We start from the raw sequence: 17,701 nt of genomic DNA, 5'->3' as shown, positions 1-17,701 counted from the left end.
CGATTGACGATCTTGAGGTTTTCCTTTTCCTTGTTTTTTTAAATATAATTGTTTGCTAATACATTAAGGGTCACCCAGTTATTGATAAATTTACATTTTGGGTATTGAACTTTAAAAAATTATAAACGGATTACTGAGTTATCGAGATTTTTTAAACTTTAACGGATACATTTTTCTAGCTGCCTTTAATTTGGGGTGAACAAGACTAGACTAAAAAATTCTGAAATTTTCAATTTGATTCATAATTTTATAAAGGGTAAACTATACGTATAATTCTCTTTATTTTTGGCCTGATCAACTTTGGTTATCGGTTCAAAATTAAGTATGTTTCGTTTCTTATGTTATTGGTCTATTCGGTTTAAGTCTTTCAGTCGTTAACTCTCATCAACCATTTAACGAAAGTGTTACGTTGTAATTAAAAATTAAAAAAAATCCATGTGTCTTCTTCTTCTCCTTCTTATTCTTTCACTAACAACTCATCAATGTTTCTCCCAAAAATTTTATTATTTTCGATCAGAATGGAGATAATTACGCAACAAGTTTAGAAGTGTTCCCTGCAATATAACAGTATATTATGCATGAGCTTTAGCTCTAATACCACTTACCCAAAACAACCTCTATATTAATTGATGACAAACTTGACTGAGATCATACTGGTATCGTGTAGTTTACCCTAAACATTTAGTTAACACTCTTAAAACCAAACAATGGGATTTGAAGCAAAGAAAGAACCATCAAGGTTACCATTGTTTTCATCTCCACATGCACACATGGTGTCATCGGAAAGATCAGGAACGTTAACTCCACCGTTATGTGCCTCGGCCTCGATCTTATTTTAGCGGGAAGAGGAACCGGGAAAGTCCAAGTCTTTCGTCGCGGTCGTCTTTTTTTTCAGTGACTTTATTTGGAAGTCAATAAGAAGAAACACAACAACGACAAATTTTGCTCGCCCACCACAATTTGAGATGGTCCTTACTTTGGCAATACTAGGTTTCAATCTTTTTCTTTTAGAATGGTGAAAAATGGATGTTACGAGTCATTTCATACATGTAACTTTTTTGCTGAGAACATGGCATCGAAGCGTTGTGATGGTGCTATGGTTGTTAGCGAGAGAGGGGATAATGAGCAGTGGTAGATGTATACATGGGTCAGATTGGGCACATGCCCACCCAAAGCTTGAAATTTAGTTTGTTAGATATATATATATTTTTAACATGTGCCCACCCTAAAATTAATTTATGTCCATCCTGAATTATTTTGTGCCCACCAAATACCCATTGTAAACTATTTTCTAAGTCCAAAAATTTATTCATCAAACTCGAGTAAATGAAAAATTAAAATCTAAATTGTTGAGACACAAATTCTCTCTACATCCAGACCCAATATTTTTTTCAATCAAATTAGCTGACCCTATTTTCATATATAATGGGATAAAGGAGAGGTATGATAGTAGACTCCCCTAACGTCAGGTTGAGAGCAGCTTCCGTGGGAGACCTCTGACAATCAGAATTATGAATTGCCCTCCGTAAGACTCGACCTCACGACCACAAGGTTAAGAGCCTTGCGCTCTACTAACTGAACTGAACGGACAATTTTATTTTTAATTAGATTAACCTGAAAATTTATATTCTAAATCGGGTCAACCCACCCCAAAATCCACCAATATCACTATCTCTCATTTTCATTTCTGAAACCCAAACACCCCTCACCTACAACAAGACATCCGCACAGAAAAAATTACTGAACTAAGTCATCATTTGAAGTATGGAGACCAAAAATCTGCAAAAAGAAAAGAAATTAACTTTAATACTAGAAACTAAGAAAAATGGTAAATTTAAAAGAAAGAGGCAAAGAGTTGAATGGCCAAAACTTTTTTTTAATAGATTTTTCGGTAAACACTGCGAATTCGTACGGTGAGCAACACAACGATGGCGAGTAGGCAAGGAGACATCGAGACCATCTCGATCAGACGGCGGATCTTCGAGCTTTTACTGGTAACACCCGTGGTTTTTAAAATTAGATCTATGCAATTCTATATATTTTTTTGAAAAACAAATTTCAGATTCAGTTGTAATTCGAAAAAACGAAGAAAAATATTGTTTGAGTTTTTCAACCGTCGCCAGTAGTGGTCGACGGCAGAAAATAGTGCCGACGAAAGACGACCGTCACGACTGATCATGCAACCATGGTTAGAAACTTCAGAGGATTTAGAGAGTGAAGAAGACTGTTGAGAAAACTAAATGGCCTAAAAAATAAAATTTAGGTCAATTTTTAAACTAAATAGTTACCCCGATCCGACCAATAAGTTTCTTTAGATCCTCCTTTTTGCTTATTTAAGGGAAAACTATCTTCGAGGCCATGACACTTTTTGAATCCTTTCAATTAGGTCCTCAACTCACAAAAATTACTAATAATTGAACCTTGTAATTTTTTTTGAGGAAAGAACCTTGTAATCCTTGATTCTTCTAATTATGTCCATATTTAACTTAGAGGAATTAAAAATTGATCCTTTCTTTTAATATACTTTAAATTAAATACCATATTAATTGGTTACTATTTAAAAATATACACTTTAATTATTGATTAAATTTAACATAATAATACCAAATATGAAGGTGGAATCATGGAACTAATATTAACACCACCATTGCAGTGGGTTGAAAACTAACGAGTCTTAGCTATAAAAAGAAATAAATGATATGGAAAGAAATAAATGAGTCTTAGCTGTTTGCAATTTGTTGATTATATAGAGAAAATTATAATTTACAAACGTGTATGCAATTTGCAATTGAGCTAAATGTAATAGAGATGGAAATCATGGAAATATATATTACTCTAATAAATAAAATTATTTCAAATTAAATATTTTTATGCCAAACATGAAGATAAAAATATGGAAATACTATTAATACCACACAAAAACAGTAATTTTATTCACTAATAGGAATGAAAATCATGAAAATATAAACTAATAAATAAAAGTCATTATTATTTTATATTCTATTTTCCTTTTTTATGTTATAATTTAATTAATTCTTTTTTTATTTAGGTATGGAAAAATATTTTAAAAGGAAGACATCAACATATGATTCATGTTCGACAAAAAAAAAATTTTAGAAGTTGACTTGAAAAATCTTCAAGGAGATCCTAGAAAAAGATAAAAGATTATAGAATATCATCCTAATGATCATGAAGAAATTAGAAGGGCCTATTTGTTGAAAGGTCCTTGCCAACCTAAAGAACACAAGTTTTCTAAGAACAAGTATAATGATAAATTTTGAAGTTTCAATCCCAAGTGGTTCGAAGAGCATAAAAGTTGGTTGGAATACAGTGTATCTAAAGATGAAGTATTTTGTTTACAATATTACCTTATGAGACCTGAATCTAAAGTAGAGCAAGGGGAGGTGATACATTTGTTGTTGATGGATTTAAGAATTGAAAAGAAAAGAGCATATTGCAACTTCATGTTGAAGGTCCTAATAGAGCTCACAATGTAACTTTAAGAAAATGCGAAGCTCTACTGAATCAGAAATAACAAATTGAAGTTGTCATTACAAAGCAATCTAATCAAGCCAAACAAGAATATCAAACTCATCTTACGTCTACAATTGATTGCATTCAATTCCTTTTACGAAAAAGATTGACTTTTTTGCAGACATGATGAGTCTGATGATTCTTGTAATCAAGGTAACTTTCTAGAGTTCTTGTGATTTCGTGCTTCTCATAATGAGATTGTTAATAAAGGTTTTCAAAATACTTGTGGCAATCTTAAGCTAGTACCACCGATTATACAAAAAGATATTGTTAGTGCAACTACTAGTGAGATTACTTGTGCAATTATTGATGAGCTTGGAAATGAATTTTTTACTACTTTGGTTGATGAGTCTCGTGACATATCTGTTAAAGAGAAAATGATTATCCTTCTAAGCTACGTAGATAACAAAGGAAGAGTTGTCGAACGATTTTATGTCTTGTTCATGTTTCTAATACTGTTGTTGCTTCACTTCTGAATTCTCTCAAAGGTGTGTTTGCAACTCATGATTATGTTTTTCAAGAATAAGAAGAGAAGGTTATGACGGGGCAAGTAACATGCAAGGAGAATTTAATGGGCTTAAAATTTTGATTCTAAGAGATAATGAATGTGTTTTTTATGTTTATTACTTTATACATCAGCTTCAATTAACACTTCTTTTTGTTGCTAAAATGCAAGTTAAAGTTGCATTTCATTTTAATTAGGTTGCTAGTGTGGTTAATATGGTTGGTGCTTCATCTAAGAGAAAAGAAATTCTTCAATCTAGCCAAGTAATAAGGTAAGAGAAGCTTTACAAAATGGTGAAATCTTCAGTGGTCGTGAACTAAATCAAGAAATTGATATAAAGAGAGTTGGAGATACTCGTCGGGTTCACATTATAAGGCCGTTGTCAGCTTGATTACTATGTTTTCTTCTGTGATGGATGTGCTTGAAATTATTGAGGAAGATAGAACACCTTCAGAGGAAAGAGTTGAAGCTTGTATGATATTGAGTTCTTTACAATCTTTCGAGTTTGTGTTTAATTTACACTTGATGAAAATATACTGGGAGTTACAAGTCAATTATCTCAAGCACTGCAACAGAGTGATAAAGACATTTTTAATGCTACACAATTACTTAGTGTGTCCAAGCAACAATTACAAATGATGAGAGATGTGGGATGACAATCTTTACCTGAACAAGTTTTTTTTATTGAAAAGAATAACATTGAGGTTCCAAAGATGGAAAATGTAATTGTTGTTCTAGGGAGGTCTAGGAGAAAACCTTGTGAAGTTTCAAATTTGCATTATTTTCAAGTTAAATTATTTTATCAGATGATTGATAGACAACTTCAAGAGCTTAATAATCGTTTTTCTTAGACAAGTACAAAGTTATTTCTTTGTGTGGCTTGTTTGAATCCATGAGACTTGTATCTGTCTTTTGATAAGAAAAAGTTGATTCGTCGTACTCAATTTTATCCTTGTGAATTTTCTACTGGAGATCTTATATTGCTTGACTATCAACTTGAAAATTATATTATCGATGTTCGTTCAGATGAAAGATTTTGTGATCTAAAAGGACTTTCTGATTCATCTAAAAAGATGGTCTACACAATGAAACATCTTGTGTACCCACTTGTTTATTTACTTTTGAAGTTAGCATTGATTTTACTTGTTGCAACTGCAACAACAGAAAGAACATTCTCAACGATGCGCTTTATAAAGAATCGACTGCACACTCTTATGGGAGATGAATGACTTAATGATTGTTTAGTTACTTTTATTGAGAAATATAATATAACGATATTAAAACATGAGACCTAGAAGGGAACAACTGTAAAATTTATTTTTAGCTGTATTTTTTGTTGTAAGGATTTATATTAAAAGTAATATATATATATATATATATATATAAACTTTTTTTTTGGATCCACCATTGATATCGAGAAAGTTGGGTTTCTTGGTTCTCGTAGGAGAAGCGATGTTTAAGGGAAGAGTTATGTGTTCACATCGTAAGGAGATAAAGGAGAAGAGTATAATATGAGTAAAACAGTATGAGCAATGCATAGAGGAGGAGGAGGAGGATGAGACACGTGAATTTGTTTTTAATATTTTAATTGTCAACTCAAGTTTTCGTTAACGAGTTAACGGAAGTTAATGACCAAGGACTAAAATAGATAATGTAAGGGACCAAATGCATTTAATTTTTTTGAACCAATGACCAAAGTTGATCAGACTGAAAATAAATGTGACCATTCATATAGTTTACCCTTTTATAAATTTGACTCGAAAAAATATTAAATTGAGTTGAGTTATAAAATATAATTCAAATAACTCAAATTTTAGTAATTAATGGATTGATTTTTATGTTCAAGTTGAGTCCCTCTACTTTGCATAATATAGTACATCATATATGAAAAATATATTAATAAGCATATATGTATATCATATATGGTTATAAAAAACCATTTAAATTAAAAATCAAATAGTACCATAACATTGTAAATATTTACAATCAAATTTAAGCTGAAACTTGAACAACTCGACTTGAATTTCATAAACTCAGCTCAACACAAAAAATTTCAAATGAAGTTTGAATTATAAAATAAGACTCATCAACTTGGATAATTCAAATTTTTTTTGACTCAACTCGATCGAATACTTACTCCTACCTATAATCCACCTAGACGTAGATAAACAATTTTAACACTTAGGGTCCTTTTATTTCATTAAAAATAAATTTTGAAAAATGATTCCTTCAAAACGATAATAATTTTAAAAAATAATTTTTGAAAATCATTTTACGATTTTCTATGTCGAACATTTTCAACACTTTATATATGTATATATTTTGACTAGGCCTAAAATATTATTCGTTTTGATTCCATCAAAAACGAATAATATTTTTAAAAAATAAATTTTGAAAATCATTTTACGATTTTTTATGTCGAACATTTTCAACACTTCATATACGTATGTACTTTGACTAGGCCTAAAAATTGTCTTGATCCGTATTTATAGTTTTGAATGGATATTGAGAGAGTATTTTAGGATTCAAGAGATGTTAGTATATATACTAAGCTCTTAGGATATATAAGATATCATTTATTTATACTCTTTGTGGTTTCTGTATTTATAGTGAATTATTATTATTCTCATCCGTTAATGTAGCCAATAAACCAGTTAAATCTATATATTGTACATTAATATCGATTTAATTATTTTTCCGCTTATAAATTCATAAGCCACGAGGCCAATGAAAGTATGAAAATGACCGGAAATACATGGATCAATGAATCTTGAACAAGAACAAGACAATAGATTTTAAACAACAACAGGTTGCTCTCCTTCAAACTCTGATATGACAATCAATGAATCCGTCATTTCTAAGGACAGAGGTTTGGATTTAAGAGAGGGGTTAATAACCTGCACTTGTAACAAACAATGGATTAGGTACCTTTAACCATATCTTCAAATATGGAGGTCCGATTCTCTAAATATACGAAAAAAGTTCAAAAATTTTAAGCATATACTTGTAACATACCTTCTTGTTGTCTTTTATATATCCGATGGCAACTTCTTGTCGCAAACATGCCCTTTCCGATAGCTCCACGAACGACGGGTTCTCCCCTTCTTTCATGTAGAAGCTAATATCCTGTCATGAAACATGGTTTAGTTGTAAATGGAGACTTCCTCGTCGGAATAAACGGCAAGAAATGCCAGATTACCACACAAAAAAAGGTGATTCGATCACTATACCGACAATAAGATGAGTTATCCCGTTGCCGAAACGACTATACTTACTTTTTTTTTTCTAAAGTCTTTCCATATGTATCAAGTAAGAACCTCAAACAGAAGTACTTTTTTAAAAAAATGAGAACACCAAGTAACTTGCCTTAAAGGTAACATGGTTCTGATGCCTTTACGGACAAGTAAGATGTTCATTGCCTAAAATCATAATACCCGAACTCCATCTCGAGTATGTTCATTTTTTTAAAAGTCATTTCATGCACATGGAAGATCATACTTTCACACCAATATCAAATATTTGTCAATAACAGGTCTCAAACACGACGTATTGAACATGTATCCGAACTCGACATTCATAACAAGTTCGTAGTTTAAACACCTCCTCTTCCCTTTCAGTAAGGTAAATAATGGAAGTACTGCATAAAATTAATTGCCTTTACCTTCACGTATATTTCGTCACCTTCGGCATTCAAAATGTCTTTCCAAACCTCATTTAGTTCACTGTGTTCGGCTACTGCAATCCAGAAAAAAAAAGGATTATTTCCCCATATGGCATATCGAATTATTGGAACAATATAAAATACTTATATAGAAATATAATTTTGAGACCTTGAGCCGTTACGAGACTCATCACTTCCTCTGATGCAATATACGTCAAGCTCGGCTTGAGCTTTGTAATCTGCAGGGTTTGGGCAGATTTCAAGACACATGAGGAACCTTAGAACATCAATAATTGCATTATAAGAAATTCTAGAAATTGCTGAAATATGTTACTTGTTTGCCCAATTTCGAGTCGCCAATCTCTGCGACTAGATTTTGCACCTGCAGAACAATATAGTGATATACTCGAGCTTAACTTCGAATTAAAAAGATTCAAGACAATGGCATTATCATTATATTGAACCGAGCGCACCGTCACTCCATGTTTGTTGCAAATGTTTTCTGCAAGAAGAAGCGCGTATGCAGATTGCTTGTCTGCCCTTGATGGATCTGAAAGGAAAATAGTTATCCGAACTCCGAAGATTAATTTACCAATAGAAACATTCTTTATCAATTATTATTACTTATGTTACTTGGACTAGGGTGCGAGTGTAAGACATGGTTATATGTTTGACACATACATTTAAGACTTTTTCTATGATCATGACCCCACACCCAGGGTTAGATATACATCAAACACGGGCACTTTAAGAAAAAAGAAGAGTCGGAATAACATTGATTATCACCTCCGAGAAGCCATTCTCTATCTGAAATCACAACAATAGAAAAAGGAATATGTTCCCCACTCTTGAAGGAGTTTTGTATATTCATTATGGTTTCCTGTAAGGTATCATAATTCATCGAGTTCCCGATCTGCAATTCGAAAGGAATAAGCCTTGCATCACTTTCCTTAACAAACCAGATAACAGAGGATCGAGAAGTTCAACATGATCGAAAGAAACAGAGAACGTACCCTATGGTTAACCTGGACATGTTCTAACGTTCTTTGACTGGACATGAAGCTTGCCTTCTTCCTTTCGTCTAATGGTACATCCGATAATATTTCCTGTATAATGCGGATAGCACACGAATAATCTAAATCTCAATCGAAGAAAATGTATCGGAGTTGTTTTTCATCAAGTGTTAAGGTCAAAGAAATAACATGTCGGAGAGAAAAAACACACACAATAAGTCTGACATGCAACCAAATGCAGGACTTGAAGTTTTGCATTCAACTTAATGGTTCTGATTGAAATATGAAAAGAAGAAAAAAGTATACCAACAAGCTTCCAGGTCCAAGATAATTATCGTACTCTTCAATCATTTGTACAACATCCGGCCGCCACCCGAGCAAAAGTACGCATTCTTTAGGCCCTAGACTTTGGTCCAATGCCTACTTCAAAATCAAAAGAACATATAAGCTGACATCTGGGCATTCAATAGATGCTATCCCTTGAGGAACTTATCTCTTCGGAAAACATACCTTTGCTGCTCGTCTTTTGGTACGTTTCATAATATTTAACATCCGCTCTTTTCTCAATTCTAAAGCATTCTCTACATTGTTTTCAGGAACCTCCAAATCTTTTGGCATGTCGGTTTCATCTTTTATGACATCGGACAATGTAAGTTGTTTTGTTGTAATGTTAATAGGGGCAATTAACAATATCTACACGAATAAAAGAAATATACGTTAAGAAGTATGCAGATACGACCATGGAAGGACGCATAGAGTTGAAATTTCTGCAAAGCGGTTATGTTCAAACGAAATCTTGGCAAGTGCTCATACTACTCCATGTTAAGAAATGGTCACAAGATAGTAAGATACGTTACTCGGGCTTGGATGTGTGTCGGGCACGGGTATGTTCAATTTTCTATTTTCAAGATTTTGAAGTATTTGAAGGGTTTTTGGAAGATCATATTCCCATAACCATGTCTAGATAAGCCTCGGACATAGATGCCGAACTTAAAAGTTTATATATATGAACATAACGTTCGAAAAGTAGTATAGTCTACTTACTTTGTCAGTTTGCTGTAGAATTTCATCATCTCTGGGGTGGAAATATATCTTACCATTCCGATAAACACCGCAAACAACAGCCTGAAAAGAAACCAACATAAGAAATGAGCACGGAAGTTCTTCATACCGACAAATACCAAGTTTTAACACAAAACAATACCTCTTGGAAACCTTGTCGTATTTGCATGTACGTCAACCCAGTTAGACTTGGAAAATGGTGAAGACTGAACACATTTTCTGCAATAACATGATATAATTAGTCTTCGAGTGGAAACCTACAACATAGTGATATAGACAAGAAATGAACCCATAGAATTTCTTTTACCAGTAAAAAAGTACCCTATGGAAAGAAACTACTAGACCAGTGAAATTTTGTAGGCCGAGCTTGTGTTCCTTTGACATTTAATTGTTATTTAAGTATCTGTATTCGACACATATTTGAACATGGATGTGTGGATATGACCCTCTAAATACATTAAAAAAAACTTTTCCATTATCTTTCCGTCATCAGGAAAATAAAAGTTGTCAAAAAGAACACATATCACACTTCGATAATTAAGCAAGTGCCTGTAGATCTTTATTAGCCCCTTTTGCCGAGAACATTGAACAAATAGTTTAGAAGCGACAGTTTCCACCGGCTCCACTTTCAGTCCGGAGATTGACTTCAAGAGCTCACATGTATTGGAATTCGAAACCTGCATTAAGAATGGCAAATTAAACGTGATTGATCTTAGAAAAATAATATTTTGATCCTACAGTTATGCCAATGCATACCTCGACAATTGTGGGGATGGTTTCCATCTTGGGAATAGGTTGAAGCGCCAGTACAGAGAGAAATGCATCTGTATCAACTCCGAACCTAATCAGTTAAGTAATTGCGGTCACTAAATTTCCCTGAAGAAAATCTTATATTACGCACTAGTTAAAAATGTACATGCAAAAGAACTGGCCAGAACAGAGCATAGCAGAGCCTAATAGCTTCTGCTACTGCTATTATCACAGTTCTCCAAACCCGTGTTGCATCGAGATCCGCCACTAGAAAATTATATAATGTAACACTCACAAGAGAGGATCATAAAAAAATGTCATTTAAAGTGATAGAAGTCTTACTGATGTTCTTTTGTTGCAAGAATGATAATGGCACGCGCCTTATTAGCTGCTGCTCTTTCAAATGATTTTGTCAAAGTAAGGCTACAACTGCACAAGTAGAACCGATGTTATTTAATCTCACATTTTACTCAATTCAGGTTATATCTTCAGCTCGATAAAAAAAGATAGGTCCTAATAGTTTCTGCACATTTCTCCAGATGCCCGTAATTTTCAACATAAGAATTCTCTACTAAAGTATATCAAAAACAATTATCAAGGGATGGTCTATCACAAACAGGGATTCTAAACTAACCGAGATTTTTATGAAGATATAAAAGTATTTGACACATATCCGAAGAAAAGTATGGGGCTAGGATCTTTCAAGAACTCTCCAAATACATGAAAATCATGAGAAAGAAAATGAATATAGCAGTGTCAAACACATACTAGTGAGCGGGACTCAACCGAGAGACCAAGCAATTTAGCTATTACTTTCATTTATCTGGCGTTGGAAATGTCTATAAGAGGGAAATCTAGATGGAATTTGAAAATTACGGGGGAAAGTGGACATTTTTCGTATACCTCTTTGAAAGGATATCAATATGTTTAAGATCCTTGGCAATGTTTTCTGCCAGCTTGTCTATTTGCTTCCTCGGAAGATCAGACATGAGAAGAATTCTTTGCCTCCTACGAGAGCAAAATACAGGTAGAAACTGATAATTACGCATGCAAGAAAAATAAACAGAAAACAAAAGTTGTAGCCTACGTTGCTTCGGCTCTTCATTTCTATTAAAGAGTATCAGAAATAATCTTCCAAGGGCTCTTCAAATATAAAGAAAATTTTATAAAAAAATTAAAATACTCTTTCTGAACATATATTGTATATGACATTCGCACTTGAGTCCAAGTTACATAGGTGGCAGCATAACAGTTTACCTGGCTGAAGCAGTGCCTAAACGAACGGAAAATTCATGATAATTATTTAGCTGCTGTAGTATGAAAGCAAGGCGACTATTTGCACCACAAATGATGATATGATCACTCTCTAAAACTTGCATTTGTGCACCTTCCCGGATTTTTTGCATGTTGTTCTGTCACCCGAAATCAAAAGTCACATGTATCGAAGGTAGCTCAAATAAATAATGAGCATTGGAAAGAAAGAGAGGGTAAAATTTGCTATAGAAAAAAATGCTTACTCGGAATTGTTCTGTCATTGTGCTTAATAACCGAGAGTAAAATAATATGCCCCATAAAGCAAGAACGAAGCCAATAACACGTTCTACACGTGTTGCTTGCTGCAGCTCAACACATTAATAAGTTTTCCAAATTCGATTTTTAATCAAACAAGCAATACAAATACGATCATATCTTAAAGCAACCAAATGATTAGATACATAACTGACCACATACTTTTAAATGGGTTGACGATGAAATCAGGCATGCCCACGCCTCCCAGCAGCAATCCTCAAGAGATCGTGTAGTTTTCCTGTGTTATTCAAGGCATTAACTACTGAATTAGCAAACAAAACTACCACTATAGCTATTTTTCCATGATAGCTATTTCTCCTATATAAGATGGCATTTACAGCTAACAAGCTACAGTTATATATAAAATAATATTCGAATAATCAAGACTAATTGTACATTACCTAAACTTGAAGAAGAGCAAACCACCGATAATAACAAATGAGAAGCATGCTAGAAGGAGAGCCACAAGAAACCTGCAAAATGTAAGAAATAAGTGAATCAGTCAATCTTAAAACATAAATTCAAAACTGTAAGTCCATACAGATCAAGACGGGAAGTAAAGCTATGTTGTTTCTATTCTTCATATTTCTTGAAGTGCCCAAGTCCAACATCCATGTCGGATACATCTCCAGACATGGATGAATATAACCCTCTAAAAACTCTCCAAATACATGCAAAACATATAAAATTGAATATATCAGTGTTGGATGCATATCTATCCAAGTTCAAGATTGGAAGCTTCACATAATTTATTACTATTCAGTCAATATCAGCTTCGTAACATACTCCATTTGTTACTATTCAGTTATAATTAATAACCAAACATCATACAGAAAGCTTAAATTGACAGGTTCGAGGAAAATCGTTACTGTGTCACATAACACAATGTCCCCAGTGTTGAAAAAGTGGAACATATGCGTCTCAAACACGTGTCTGTGTCCATCAATCACACCTGAATTGAAGTAATAGCTAAGGAGGGCCACCTACACATGACCTATGTCCAAATAATGTAGCATAAAACGATCATTCTAATTGTTGAACAGACAGTTTGGCACACCATCAGATTTTTATCATAGAAATTGACTGTTAGAAACAACAGAAAGCACCAAGAATATAACTCAAACCCGAAAAAGATCTAGGATTATAAGTTTAACTTACGTCGCAATATTTTTCTCCAGTTGAACGTTAAATAAATAGTTTAACCGAGAGAAGTTCCATTTAATATCTTGAATCGAAGGCAAGGCGACGTTCAAGCTAAGAGGTGTTGGTTTGTTCAAGGAATTAGATATGCAGGCAAGGGGTAAGCTTCTAGCCGCCAAAGTTCGAAGTAGATGAGGAAATAAGTCTTGGACCATCTTTATTAATGTGTTGGCAAAATCTAACTGCATTAGTCTTAGTAAGAAAAATGCCGAGAAAACCCCACTGATCCGTTTAGCTTGATGACCCTGAAGCAGCAGTGATGAAAATCAAGAAATTAGGCCATTAAAAGCTGTAAACTCATGGTTATACCATCCAAGAATTGAAACCGAATGAGAAAGCAGCAAGTTTCTACAAGACAAACTAACGGTAATGTAGAAATAACAGGCACAAAGAGTGGACATCTCATTCTTTACGTCCAGTCAATAAGCGGATAAAAATTTGAGGTGCAAATTGTTATTAGTGCAACCTTCTACTAAAGTGACAGCATCCAATTAGAACTAATTTCAACCATCACCAAATAATTCTGTAAATAGCAAGATTGCAATATAAGAAGTCTGGATCATTGTAATAAACGATGACAAAAGACTTCTCATTATTCATTTTACCTAAAAGTATTCAGTAAATGAACAGTGGCTAGCTTCCACTACAAATACAGCAGCCGCAAGAAAAAGCTAATTTTGACTGTCATTGAATAATTACTTAAAGAGCAAGATTACATTAAGAAGTATGGAAGATTGTGATCAACAATGTCAACGGACATAAATGTTAATTTTCCGTAAGTAATTCCGTAAATGAACAGTCACAAGTGCAAGCTTCCACTACAATGACAAAAGCCAAATGAACCAAGGTAATTTTGACCATGACCGAATAATTCAGTAACAGTATTGAATGATTGTAAGATGCATGGAATATTGTAATAAACAGTGTCAATTCACTTCAATATTCATATTCCGTAAACTGTTCTGCATATCACTACAATGACAGAAGCCAAATGAAAAAGTTAATTTCTCAAGTCACCAAATAATTCGTTAAGTAGCAAGACTGCAATATTGGATGAAGTCCAGAATATTGCAAGTCAACAGACTTTGATATTCTTTTTCTAATGAAGAAAAAAGATCTTCTCTGACATGCATAATCTCACTGCCTTTGGTTCTCTCTCATTTATATCCATATCCCAACAACAAATTATTCCTATTCCTTTTTGTGCTTTCACCTATGTAAATGTTGCTTCAACTCGTCATTTGCTCGTCATTTTTTCTATTTAAGCTCATTTCTTTACCTAATAAAAGAACAGAACAGTTTATTGAATATAGTCTCTTAAATCTTTTATGGCATCTGAGCTAGGTTAAATCTCCAGTAACACCATGGTTAAAACATCCTTCATGGGAGATAAGAGATCCAGCAACCAAACTGAGGTAGAAAGCACAAACTTCAGAAAAATATTTCTTCACAAGAGGAAAGGCGCCGCTGTAAAAATGAAGCTTCCGCAAGGCATTGGCATCATTTCAGTATAGAATGAAGCAGACTACATGAGATTTTTATCTGAACCTCCTTCCAACTACTTTCTTCTAAAAGCCAATATAAGATGCAGTTTAAAAACAAACCCAATAAATGCAATCGTAGCTGATATTTTAAGATCCGTCTTAGTCTCTCTCATATCAATAACGATGTGTCATGAGCTCTGCCTAACCACTTTCATCTAAGAAACAGTACAAGACATGATACAGAAACAAACTAGGTAACCAACCCGATAAATGCAATGGTTTCCGTATTTTAAAATCTATGCCGTTAATCTCTCTTGCAGTAATAATGATATATATGTTGTGACTGCATATTACAGTCACTAACAGGCAAACAATCAAAGGGCAGATGCATACATCATTCGAAATGAAAACTATCAATATAGAAGATGTTCAAAGAACAGAAAAAGTAAAGTAAAATATATAATAAATCTAGGTCCATGTAACAAATTGAAAAAGTGTACGCGTTTATAACATCAAAAAAGCATATTATTAACACTTCCAAAATCAGAGATTTAAGCCTTACCCGAGAACAATTCTGTAGGTCCATCCTAAAGAATTTGACATTTGGGTTATTTGAAATGCTGTCCGACTTATCAGTTGCTTTTGGACAAGTAACTTTCTGTTTTCCTGTAGAAGGAAAGGTATCATAATTCTTATGAAATATGAAAAAACTATTTTCAAAAAACCAACTTTTTGAAGGAATCAAACACTTAGCCAATCCGCATACATATAAACTAGAAAATACAACTGGAAGTGTAACTACAAGCCCGTAAAACACAAGCTTATCGAACATTGACGAGCTAGGATTAGCTTGCACAATTACAAACGGACAACAATGAGTAGTTATGTTATGCAGACTCATTTTACGTTGCAATCTGAAATTCCAAATTTAAATATTACCCATGTGATGGAAAAATTCAGCAGTGATCAAAACAGTAAGATTTCCACATTTAACATCAAAAGATAAAGACCAGATATAGGTTTCGATTTGACAAGCTCATAATGCAGATGACTCGGACTCACCTCTGTTGTGCATAAAGTTACACATGTTAGATGAAGAATTGTGCAACCAAAAGAAGCACAGTTCTGATCTCCGGAAAAATATCATATTCTTCGAGCCTCTAATGCCGTGTATTCTACAACAAAATTCAGAAGGCAACTACATAAATGGAAAAGAGAAGGCAATTCTTCATATATAATTATTTGATTGCTTGAGCAAAAAGACAAGGGAGAAAAACCAATTTTGTCTAATTTGAAACGGATTAACCACATATCGCTACTTGCAGAACTGGCACTGGCATTGGCATCACTATGCTACAAGAACTAGTTAACCAGTTTTTTAGCTTTACAAAGTGCAACATAAAAATACTGATTAGTGAAAAAACTCGCTGTTACTCGGACCCAAATGTGAGTGCCGAATACAGATATGTGTCCAACATAGATTTATTTAATTTTATAAAATTTTCCATGTATATGGAGGGTCCTTTAAGAGTCATATCCAGATTCATGTGGTCACTTGTACTTCATGAAAATTAAAGAGGTCGATCATCATAGAACTTGTTTTATATTTGGTGGCTAACTATCATACATTGTCTAAGGAGGTATATGTACTTTAAAATATGTGCTTTGGCATCCATAACATCATTCCAATTCTGCCAAGGAACGATCCGAGTGTAGTATGTGAATTTTTTATTTGTGCCCAACACAACTATGTTTAATTTTCTAAGTTTTTTCATTAATTTTCTTTTTAGACATATTCATGTCCTGACAGATAATTGGATATGAATGCTTCAAGGAAACTAAAGAGTTGAGCATCACAGAACTTGTTTTTTATAATGCCAATGCTTAGACTTAGCAAACTTGGTCCAAGACAGATCAAAAACTCATAAAATGACCCAAAAAAGAACCAAATCTTTAACAACATTTACTATAGAATCCAATCATGCCGAAAATTCGATACCAATCTTTGAGTCCATCAACATTGAAAAAACCAGATGCAGAACCTCAGATTCAAAATTTAAACCAGTTGAGCTAACTTGGAAGATGAACCAACTGAACCAAGCTTTGCATGACTGAATAAACTAACAGAAACAAACTTCAGGTTGAAAAAAAAATAGTGTTCAAAGATCATAAGACCAGTACCAATGCATTACTACCAGAAATTCAATGAAACCCAGATTTTCAACTTCAATGAAACGTACCTTGTTGAAGAAGATGGTGATGTTTGAGTGAGCCTCGGGGACAACAGCCATGGATGAGGTCTTTGAAACTGACAAAGGATCATCTTTTCTTCACTCTTTTTCTCTTGGTGATGGAGAAAAGGATAAAAAGAAACGATTTTTTTATACTAAAATAGACAGACAGATGAATCAGATCGAAGTGTTGGGATACTTTTTTCTGGAACAAAAAAAGTAAGACAAAAATTAAAAAGACAAGTTTGGAAGGAAGTGAGAGCGGACCCCATGCCCATCTTCATTTGTTGCTCCTCCACTTACAACTTGCAACCAATGGTCCATTGCTTGACCTTTATTTTCCACGTTCCAGGTTTTGAAGGTAGTGTTGTTTTCAGGTACAATTTGTGGTTTAATGTTCATTTGGTCCTTAAAATTGTATGTTATTTTCATTTTGATACTGCACAAATTGTTCTGTTTAACATAATGCCTAACACGATACACCATGATACATCTAGATCCCATTACGCAAAATGACATGGCGTGCTCGCCATTCCACATTTATTTTCTGAAGTAAGAATCTAGAGCTAGAAATTTAATTCGGATTTCACGGGTTTTGATTTAATATGATTTGATAAGGTTAATATTATTAAAAAGAAATTCAAATGTTAATTGAATTAAATGTTATAAATGGTGAAGTTGAGTTTGGGTTT

The 17,701-nt window shown here is 33.6% G+C and overlaps 1 protein-coding gene across 1 annotated transcript; it reads right to left on the bottom strand.

Annotated features, from left to right (window-relative positions):
* Positions 1-6,815: 6,815 nt before the first annotated feature.
* Positions 6,816-17,172, bottom strand: LOC120147683 (putative ion channel POLLUX-like 2). The gene is made up of 24 exons (XM_039160995.1): positions 17,019-17,172; positions 15,841-15,956; positions 15,341-15,444; positions 13,253-13,539; positions 12,496-12,567; positions 12,257-12,332; positions 12,043-12,141; positions 11,783-11,937; positions 11,429-11,533; positions 10,868-10,954; positions 10,532-10,616; positions 10,305-10,452; positions 9,918-9,994; positions 9,758-9,838; positions 9,224-9,406; positions 9,020-9,133; positions 8,714-8,806; positions 8,487-8,613; positions 8,174-8,250; positions 8,035-8,082; positions 7,870-7,939; positions 7,701-7,774; positions 7,055-7,165; positions 6,816-6,936 (listed from the first exon to the last, which is right to left on the bottom strand). Exons 1-24 carry the CDS (start codon positions 17,099-17,101, stop codon positions 6,835-6,837), a joined length of 2,574 nt encoding a protein of 857 aa, XP_039016926.1. The 5' UTR covers positions 17,102-17,172; the 3' UTR covers positions 6,816-6,834.
* Positions 17,173-17,701: the final 529 nt, after the last annotated feature.

The sequence above is a fragment of the Hibiscus syriacus genome, unplaced genomic scaffold, assembly GCF_006381635.1.
Source record: "Hibiscus syriacus cultivar Baekdansim isolate YM2019G1 unplaced genomic scaffold, ASM638163v2 tig00002520_pilon, whole genome shotgun sequence".
Taxonomy (NCBI): Eukaryota; Viridiplantae; Streptophyta; class Magnoliopsida; order Malvales; family Malvaceae; genus Hibiscus; species Hibiscus syriacus.
This window is presented reverse-complemented; position numbering and strand designations above follow the sequence as displayed.

What these genes read in the sequence shown, in the direction of transcription:
- LOC120147683 (XM_039160995.1), bottom strand. Translation starts at nt 17,101, where the DNA reads ATGATCCTTTGTCAGTTTCAAAGACCTCATCCATGGCTGTTGTCCCCG. An exon ending in CTGGAGAAAAATATTGCGAC is followed by an intron (nt 12,568 to 13,252) that starts GTAAGTTAAACT and finishes TACATTTTGCAG; the next exon opens with GTTTCTTGTGGCTCTCCTTC. An exon ending in TAGAGAATGGCTTCTCGGAG is followed by an intron (nt 8,251 to 8,486) that starts GTGATAATCAAT and finishes TTTTCCTTTCAG; the next exon opens with ATCCATCAAGGGCAGACAAG.